The following is a 10,714-nucleotide window of genomic DNA, read 5'->3' on the forward strand; positions in this document are numbered from 1 at the left end:
TCAAATCCCCAGAGAGAATCAAGGCCAACAACACTTAGAAACGTGTACGCATTGGGGCCGAAGCAGAGGTAGGGTGGTTAAATGAAAATCTAGTTGAAGAACAGGAGGGTAGGAGGGCAACTGACCTTTACAGTCTGACATCTGGAGACACACCCCTCCCCAGCCTAAAGGTCAGCCCCTCTTTTACCCTAAGGTGAATCAGCTGTGAACTTTTCCCCCACACACAGCGCTCCAGTGCAGCTTCGTCCCTGTGTCATTATTAAATCTGAAAGGACGATTGGCAGGTCACGGCACTGATTATTCTAGCACATGATGAGGCATAGATGAGCATATGTGGCAATAATAGCGTAGCAATGAGCGTGCTTCACACCCATATCCTAGTTTCTAAATAGTCATCTTCACTCAAGAAATCTGGAGTCCTGGAGAAATGACTGATTCCTTGACTGGAGAAGAGAAGTTCAAGATGAGCCTGGAACATTCTGCTGAGCCAGAAAGTAAAGAATTGATCAAATAGTGATGAGGGCCATTTCTAAAGAACTTAGGAGCCTGTGTGAAGATTTCCTCACTGTCCAAATCTGGGGCAATCTGAGCATCAAAATTAATAGTAACATTAACAGATTATAACATTGAGTAAAATAAGAATCCACATGCCCACGCTGATATAAACATTGATACAAATACATAAGCGCACAAAATATAAATGGGGAAAAGAAAGTTCTTTCTTAGGGTAGAATGCCAACTAAGAAATAGTAGAAGGATTTATAAAATTAGGAAGTTGCAAATGCATCCTAAAATTATTGGGTAAAAGCTTGATAAGGAATAGGATGTTTACATAGTATCTGGGTATCAGCACACTAATGACTGATGACAGAACTTCATAGTCAAGGGGAAACAGCAACTGCATAGTGAGGAAGCGTGAAGGACACTACTTTTACCAAGTGATCAAAATCCATACCAACCAAATTTGCATAGGACAACGTCATGTGACTCCTGATTCAACACACCAAGAATAACACAGCCTGGGGGGTGCCTGGGTGGCTCAGTTGTTTGAGCCACTGACTTGCTCAGGTCATGATCTCACAGTTTGGTTCGTGAGTTCCAGCTCCACGTCAGGCTCTGTGCTGACAGCTCGGAGCCTGGCACCTGCTTCAGATTCTGCGTCTCCCTCTCTCTTTCTGCCCCTCCCCTGCTCACGCTCTGTCTCTCTCTGTCTCTTGAAAATAAAGAAACATTTAAAAAAACTTTTTTTAAATGAACACAGCTACTTCTATGGCATCTGTACCACAGATATTCAACATGAACCTAATCATGAGGAATGTCAGATAATCCCAAATCAAGGGACATCCTAGAAAACAATCAACCTACATCCTTGAAATTAGTTGAGGTCAAGAAAGACTGAGAAAGGCTGAGGAACCGATCCAGACTAAAAGACTAAAGAGACACACACAATCCTGGCTCAGAAAGGGGAAAAATAACTATGAGGGACAAATTGGGACAATTAACGAAGTTTGACTATGTACTGTGGATCCAATAACAGTTTTAGTATTAAATATTCTAATGTTCATAACCATTCTGTCCTTGTTCTAAGGACAAATGAGCATGATACCTAAAAGTTATTCTGAAATGGATTTGCCACTCTGTAAATATTATATTATGAAATATATATAATATTATACATACACACAGTAATGTATGTGTATTATATATAGTGATAAAGTAAATGGGGCAAAGTGTAAACATTTAATAAACCCAGACATGCAGAACTGATTTGCCCTGTCCTGAACTTTTCTGTGAATCCGGAGTTGTGTCAAAATAAAAAAAAAAATCTAATTGGTGAAACAAAATGATTATGGTTTTAGAACAATTATGGCTTTAGGTAAATGTTAGCCATGATGACAGAATCTAGACTCTACTGGTTGATAGAGATCCCAGATCACCTGTTTGGTACTTGATGCTTCCAGAATCTTCCCACAAATGGGTCAGCCTGCCTATGTGTTGGAGCTTTGCAAGTGAAAGCCCACTTCGTCTTCGGATAGCCCTGCTCTTTGTCCCTTTTGCACACTGACATCTGTCTTGATATGCAACTCTTACTCGCCTCTCTCATGGTCATGTCTATAGACCCAAACTTCCCTTCTATGAAAGCTTACAACACTGTTTATGTTATGTTTCTATGGACAAGAAAAATAAATAACTCCAAAGGACATTAATGGAACAATCAAAAAAATTGTACATACAGTATGCACTGTAATTTAGATAGTAATATTATATCAATATTAAATTTCCTCATTTTAATAATTACACAGTCCTTGATCTTAGGTTAAGTGCCATATATACACATGGATGTTATCATAGGCTGTTTTCTATTTTAAGTCCTTGGAAGGAAATGAGTAACGAATATCTATCTTTGGATAATCATTTATGGCACATTAATTGGTATAAAATAGGAGACTCTCAAGTGCCTTTTAAATATGGAATAAAATAGGGGCATCTGGATGGCTCAGTTAAGCATCTGATTCTTGTCTTCAGTTCAGGTCATGATCTCATGGTTTGTGGGATCGAGCCCCGCATCGGGCTCCATGTTGACAGCACGGAGCCTGCTTGGGATTCTCTCTCTCCTTCTCTCTCTGACACTCCTTGCATTCTCTCTCTCTCAAAATAAATAATTAACTGTGAAAAAAATATTGAGTAAAGTATATTGAAGTCTACAGGACAAGGATTATGTTTTATTTATCTGTATGTTTCCAAATCTTACAACAATCTTTGGTGTTGTGTCTACTTGGTGAGTGTCTGCTGAGTGAGTATCTCTTGAAAACAGGCAGCTTCTCAAGCTGGTCTCTATCTTAGTTGTTTGTTACAGCCCCCAAATTCTTAACACAGTGGCCAGAGCCCAGTAATATTTCACGCACACATGAATGAACTTTATATTGGATTATATTATATATTTTTTAATATTTACATACATATATATAATATTTTATTTTATATATTTATTTTAAAATTTATATATTTATTTCATATTTATTTTATATGTTTATTTTAAAAACTGAAACCATGGGGCACCTGGGTGGCTCAATCGGTTAAGCATCCAACTTCAGCTCAGGTCATGATCTCACGGTTCCTGGGTTCGAGCCCCACTGTAGGCTCTGGGCCGACAGCTCAGAGCCTACAGCCGGCTTCGGATTCTGTGTCTCCCTCTCTCTGTCCCTCCCTTGCTCGTGCTCTGTCTCCCTATCTCAAAAATAAATAAACATTAAAAAAAATGAAAAATTGGAATCTCAACATAAAGGGGGAAAAAAATGATTAGGCATCACCCTCTCCTGGAATGCAGTCTTAAGTCCAAATAAGATTTGGTTAAAGTCAACCATCATAAGTAGAAACTGGCTAATGAATTCAAAAGCATAAAAGCAGAGTAAAATAAATAACTGGAACACAAATATTTGTGCTGAATGAAATAGATTTATTGAGAGACTGACAGCAAAACCCCTTCCTACCCACACCCTATTGTAATACATTGATGTTGATGTAGAATTTAACAGTACATGAGCAAAGTAACTAAAAGAGACAAACGACTTGCTTCACTGCTGAAAGTCAGGTATGTCAGAGAAACACATCTTGCTTTCTTTGGCTGTAAGGTGAGGATCAGTTCAGCATCTGATGTCTGGTTGCCTTGTTCAGCATCGTCAAAGACCAGGGCCTCAGTAAGAAAGCAGCAAGGTGGAAGAGATATCTCCCAAGCACATCTGGAGGCAAGAAGACAGCCGTTGCTCTTCAGGTTGTTTCGCACACAGAGAAGCAATGGAGAGTTCTACAGTTGTCTGGAGCCATTGGTCCATCAGTACGTGCTGTAGCCGAAGCCAGAGTTAGAGCCCCATGGCCTGCAGCAGCTGCCACCGTAGCAACAGCCCCTGTTGTACATGTTGCTACCGCCAAAGCTATAGCCCAGGGAGCTGTAGCCATTGCATCCGTAACCATAGTTCAGGGGAGAGCCCAGGGGCACGACGCAGTTCAGGGGGGTGGCTCTGAAGGTCCTGTGGAAGTTGGTTCCATAGCAAGGATAGCCTGGGAAGTAGCTTCCACAGCAGAAGAAACGAGTCATGGTGGCAGGAGTTGAGGAGAAATAGGGTGGATTATGAGGAGCAAGTTGCCCAAGTGTGAATGCAGGTCTCCTCTTGCAGAGGGCTTTTTATACCTCCAGCTGGTGGGCATGACACAGTTGTCTAAACATCTTCCCATTAATTTGCATAAATAATTCTCTTACTTGGCAATAAAATGCCCATAAAGGAACCCACAGACTCACTGCCCACGTTTTTGTTGGCTTTTCTATTTGCAAAGGAATGTGTTGTAGCTTCAAAGCCAGGGCCATCCTTGACACACAACTGAATTCTTTTCATCAGTGTCCCGCAGTTTAACCACCGTTTTGATTGCATCATGTGAGACTCTTTAAATCCTCTGATTATAAACTCCTCCCAAGACACAGCTGGACCAAAAAAGCTTTGGCAACAATGTAAGCTGTTCTACGGAGTCTTGAAATTCTCTCCATATGCCATTCAAAAATATCAGTATAACAACTGCTCGATAAGTATGAAATTCCTCTTGGAGCGAAGAAAATTATTCGCAGCTACAGGTGGCAGTTGCACAAACACTGTGAATGGACTCAGCACCACTGAATTGTTCACTTTAAGATGGTTCATTTTATGTTATGTGAATTTCACCTCAATAATTTTGTTTTCTTTTTCTTTCTTTTTTTTTTCTCTTTTTTGGGTTTTTTGTTTTTTTTTTTTTTTTAGTTTTCAATTTTTAAAACATTGCTACACATATCCATCAAAAGAAGTCTTTTTACCGAGGCTGCGGGGACACCAGACAATAAGATGGCTGTGGCTAATCTACAGGTAATTTTCATGTATTTCATTTATGAGCATCTTCTTTGTTAATGAACATCTTTTTTCATGCAGAACATACAATTTTTGTTGTAAATCATCTTGAACACTGCCAAGCTGTCTTGTGGAGTTGCTCCATTGGGGCTGAGTGGAACGATGCTCAATTTCAAAGTCACATTGTACTACGCTTGCTTCTTACTGACTCCTAGTAAAACAAGTTTGGATGCTGTGATCCATTACGAAATACCAGTTATATTTAAGGAGCACTTATTTCTGCTTACATCTTGCCCTTCTGACCATTTCTCATGACGAAGGTAAACCAGAAAGAATTTGAGCTCAGCAAAGTTAAGTCTACATCAATTCAAATGTTTAGGAAATAATCTTGGTATATAGGTGAATAAGGGTCTAGATTCTCTGAAGGTAGAAAATTTCATCGATATCAACTCCTTTTGCTTATTGTCTCCTTAGTGGACAATCATAAAGCCCAACAGGCAAAACTAATTATTTCATTCAGACATCTCTCTCTTTATTAAGATTTCACCTCTCTCAGTTTCTTTGATAGAAGAATTGTTTACGTGCAATGACATGTAGAGCTAGAGTATAATGCAAAGTGAAATAAGTCAGTTAGAGAAAGACAAATACCATATGATCTCACTCATAGGTGGAATTTAAGAGACAAAACAAGTAAGCAAAGGGCGGAAGCAGTGGGGGGAGGAGAAATAGAGAGAGAGAGGGGGAGGCAAACCAAAAATCCAGCACTTTTAACTATAGAGAACAAACTGATGGTTACCAGAGGGGAGGTGGGGGGGGGGATGGGTGAAATAGGTGATGGGGATTAAGGTGATGTATGGAAATGCTGTGATGAGTCCAGGTGATGTATGGAAATGCTGAATCACTGTATTGCACACCTGAAACTAACACTACATTGTATGTTAACTAACCTAGAATTTATATTAAATTTTTTTGAAAAAGAGGAGAAACTTTTTACAGATCCTTTTACGCAAGTAAATATGGCTTCTTTTATTCTACATATTGATTACATGTTGTGAGAGTTTATAGTTGGAGAGACTCCGAAGATAAGGTCTCTTTTCAAATTCAGTTTTTAACAAAAGAAATGAATTAAAATGATAAGACGCTGTGTCTTCAAGGGTCCAAATTATATCAACTCTACATCAGCTCATCCAGAAAACTTGAAATATGTCTGTGAGGTGACTGTCCTCATTTAAATGCGACAGACCGGTGCCTACTTGAAAAGTGTTAACTGCGGTTTAGTAGGACACTGGAACCTGTAATTTGGATCTGCTGCCACCTGGTGGCAGTGGTATTTCAGTTACTCCGTCTGAACTGCGGGACTGGACTTGCCGGCCGGGGAGCGATGCTCAAATAACAAGCAGACAGGACAACGTCCTAAAGAATTTAATTTGTTTGAAATTTGGATTTCCGGAGCCCTTCTCTCCTACTACCGCCATGAGATTCTGGAAATCAGTATTTTTAATGAGAATCTCTCAGGTGATTCTCATGAATAAATCATCCTGATAAATTCCGGGCCAGCCTTTCATGAGATTTCAAGGAATTTGTCTTTGCTTGGGCTGTGTGAAATTGCCCCAGGCTGCTTATCTCTCTTGGACAGGCGTGTGCAGCGTCAGTCACAGGTGGCCTATTTCCTTTTACTCTGGGTGACAGAGATAATTAAAGAAAAAAAAAAAACCAAACCCTTAGTTTTTCTTTTCCATTCCCCTGTGTTCTGTTGCTTTTCTCAGGACATACCTGAATAGAAAGGGAAGTAACAGCAGGGAATCCAGGCATCTCCCCAGAGGTAAACCCCACCAGAGCGGAGCTGTGAATTCGTTCCCCGCCCCCACCCCCGCTTTTATTTTTTTGTATTTCCCATCTTCTTTCATACTTCCCCAGAGTGGGGAAAAATCCCAGCCAGGTATTTGATCATGATTTAACAGTTGCTTTTATTTTAAATATTAGTAATAATCAATATTCATGGGAGGCTTACTCTATACTAGATTCTGCTCTGACCACTTCCCATGTGTTATTTATTTATATGTTTTATCAGTATGTGTAGTGAGAGGACTTACTATGCACTTTTCTAAGCACGTAGCAGATGTTAACCCATTTAATTTTTACAGTGATCTTATGATGTGGGTATTATGATACTTTATAAGAACACTGAGGCCAGAGGGTTTAAGTAAATTATTCAGTGTCACGTGGCTAATAAGCAGAATCGGCTCCAAAGCCATGCTCTTAACTACTTTGCTGAAATGCCTTTGATATGTCATTAATACTTGAAAGGGCTTCAGCTAATAAAGTGCCTCAGATCACTTTGTTATTTTCTTGAAGAACACATCAATAAAGAAAGGCTAGTTTTGCTGCTATATCAAGCCACCCCAAATCTCAATGCTTGTTATGATCAGAGGTTTGTTTCTGGCTCCCAGGACACATCTCTGGGCCTCTTGGATAGACGTTCTCATTCACAGGTGCAAGGCGACAGAGCCTTCATTCTCTAAAATACTGCTGATAAGGGAAGAGAGAGTGGCGAATCATCGTTAGTTCCCAAAGACTCCCACCAAACATCATGCATCCTCTTCACATTCTTCTCATTCTGTAAAGGAAGTTCCATGAGCAGCAGGAAATCCACAATGCCGAGAACAACATTAATGACTTCCACAGAGAGCTTTTATTCCTTCCACACACTAAAAAGTCTGTAAAATGTATTTTAATGTTTTTAAACACATTTCCCAAAATTTAGAAAATAAGATGAAAGCAGAAACAAAGAGGGTTTTTTTAAGATGCATGTAATGTTAGTATCACATAATTAAAATGGCATAGTTTACCATTTTATTTTGATTATAAGACAGCATAATTTAAAATCGTTCCAGGGGAGCTTTGGGCGGTTCTGTTAGTTAAGTGGCGGGCTCTTGATTTAGGCTCCCGTTATGATCTCACAGTTTATGAGATCGAGCCCCACATCGGGTTCTGTGCTGACTGCACTAGAGCCTGCTAGGGATCTTCTCTCCCCCTGTCCCTGCTTCTCCCCTGCTCCCACTCTTTCTCCTTTTCTAAATCAATAAATAAACATTTCAAAATTTTTAATAAATAAATAAAATAGTTCTGATCCTGGGCAATCTTAAATACACAGCTTTCTGTGCAATTCATTTGCCATCAATCTGCCATGTGGTTACCGATTATTTGATACTTTTAATTTTTTCTCTTTCTCTTCTTTCTTCCATATCCACTTGGTCACTTTGTAATCTAATTGAGGGAAAAGCTGTCATAAATAATAGTTTGACAAAGAAAATCCCTCCATGCCAATTAATTCGGAGAAAAAAAACTTTAGTTCTAATACCAAATTTCATTTTATCTATTTGAATGTGCATATTCAATTTAAAGAAAAGAGGGGTGCCTGGGTGGCTCAGTCGGTTAAGCGTCCGACTTTGGCTCAGGTCATGATCTCACAGTTTGTGAGTTCGAGCCCCACATCCGGGCTCTGGGCTGACAGCTCGGAGCCTGGAACCTGCTTCAGATTCTGTGTCTCCCATTCTCTCTGCCCCTTCTCTGCTCACGCTCTGTCTCTCTCTCAGAAATAAAATAAAAACTTTAAAAAGTTTAAAAAAAAAAAAAGAAAAGAGAAAATGAATCAACACAGTAGTATCTAGAAGGAAGAAAGAAGAGAGAGGAGGTCTACTTCACAAGGTCACTTGGAGATTTAATGGGCATCTTTATTAGGCAGGGATGCTTCACTTCACATCCTTTCTGCTCCTGCAGGGGTCAACTTTGTGTGGTTTCAACCCATGTCAAGCTGGTATAAAACAATGGTGTTTGCCTCATTCCCTCACCAGACATCTCATACCTCCCATACCTTTAACTTCTAGAAAAGACACTGGCAAGCCTATGTGGTGTCCATACATGTGTAAGCCAGAAGTGTAGGGGAGTCGATGCTTCTCTTTGACCAAGAAAGATGGGAGTCGGGGGATATAGGCTTCCCATCTTCTCTGCAGATGAACTCTCCTGGACAGTTAGACATCTTCTTGGGGAATGGTGTCATGCAATCGAGCACACAGTGGTGCTTAGTGAGGTCAACTCAATAAGGCATTCTGAGTGGCACTGTGCACTCTTCTGTTTCATCCTCTTGCCCCACAGCCCTGCTCCCTAAGAAAGAAGCAACACATAAACCCTTTATCTGAAACCGTTTTCTGGAGAACCTAGGCCAGAACAGTACCTCAAAAAAATTGTCTTAAATAATACCATTTTTGAGATATAATTCACATGAGAAAACTCACCCTTTTAAAGCGTGCAATTCAGTGATTTTTATATTCACAGAGTTGTGCAACCTTTCCATTTCACTGCTATCCAATTTCAGAACATTTTTATCATGCCATCATCCCAAAAAGAAACCTCATAACCATTAAAAGTCACTCCCCATTCACAACCACTAATCTGTCATTTTCAAAATAAAATGTGTTTTGCCCTAGTTAAAAAGCTTTCAGTGATTTCCTATTGCTCTTAGGGAAACAAAATTCAAACTTCTTACGTGTCTGGTTCTTATCAGCCTTCCAACCTCACTTCATATTACTTTTCCTCCCAGATCCTGTGGTCCAGCCCCAATGGTCTTCTTCCTCACGGTCTGTTTTCCTCACTAGAATGCCCTGATGGTAGCACTTTGTCTGATATGTGCCTAACACATAGCTGGAACCCATTCATATATCTTAATCTCTTGAATGAATGGATGAATGAGATGGTTGTTGGAGTGTGCCATGAAAGATGAGTATGATATCAACAGGTGGAAAACAAAAGGTATTTAGGAAGAAGGAACATCACAGGCAAAGGCAAAGCAGAAGTGGCGGGATTCATTTGGGGACTGATGAGCTGATCCATTTAGATGGGGGACTGCACTGTGTAGGGAAGTTAAGGAGACATTTTTGGGCAAATGAGGGCAGAGTTAGAGAAGGAATGGCCTTATATGCATGACAGGTATGGGGATAGATAAAGAGCAGTTACTAAAGGATTTAATTGAGGAAATGATGTGATTAGAGCTGCCTTCGTGTGAATGATGGGTTTCAGGAGACAGCTATGGAGGGAGGGACATCTATTAGTATTCTACTGAATTGTCGATTTGAAAAATAATTGAGAATCTGAGTTAAGCTGGTGGTAATAAAAATAGGGATAAGAAGACAGACTTGAGTGACATTGTAGAAGGAAACCGTACAGGACTTAATTAGCAATGGATAAGATGTCACCATGAAGGAAAGAAAGAACTCAAAGAACCACTCCTGACACATGGCAAATGCACTTCTCGTAACGGCAAGAGGGAAATCAGGAAGAGGATGTTAATTTTGAGGGGTCACTTGTGCCAAGGAAGTTATATAGGCACACCTCGGAGATATTGCAGGTTCAGACCAGCACAAGTCAGAGACTATTCCAGTAAGGGAAGTCAAATGAATTTTGGGGTTTCCCAGTGCATACAAAAATCAGGTCTACACTACACTGCAGTCTATGAAGTGTCAAATAGCATTTTGCCTACAAAAACAATGTGCACACCTTAATTAAAAAATACTTTATTGCTAAAAAAAAAAATGCTAACCATCCTCAGAGCTTTCCACGAGTCATAGTCACTGATCACAGATCGTCACAGCAAACACAATGATACTGAAAAAGTTTGAAATGTTGCAAGAATTACCAAAATGTGGCACAGAGACACGAAGTGAGAAAATGCTGTTGGAAAATTGGTGCTGATAGATTCACTTGACTTAGGCCTGCCACCAACCTTCAGTTTATTAAGAAAAAAAGACAACATCTGTGAAGCACTTTTAATTACAACGCTGCGATTA

The 10,714-nt window shown here is 39.9% G+C and overlaps 1 protein-coding gene across 1 annotated transcript; it reads right to left on the reverse strand.

Annotated features, from left to right (window-relative positions):
• Positions 1-3,436: 3,436 nt before the first annotated feature.
• KRTAP7-1 (keratin associated protein 7-1) lies at positions 3,437-4,170 on the reverse strand. Its single transcript, XM_025914109.2, has one exon. It carries the CDS (start codon positions 4,094-4,096, stop codon positions 3,833-3,835), a length of 264 nt encoding a protein of 87 aa, XP_025769894.1. The 5' UTR covers positions 4,097-4,170; the 3' UTR covers positions 3,437-3,832.
• Positions 4,171-10,714: the final 6,544 nt, after the last annotated feature.

Source organism: Puma concolor, chromosome C2, assembly GCF_028749965.1.
Source record: "Puma concolor isolate L17-30 chromosome C2, mPumCon1.1.hap2, whole genome shotgun sequence".
Classification (NCBI taxonomy): Eukaryota; Metazoa; Chordata; class Mammalia; order Carnivora; family Felidae; genus Puma; species Puma concolor.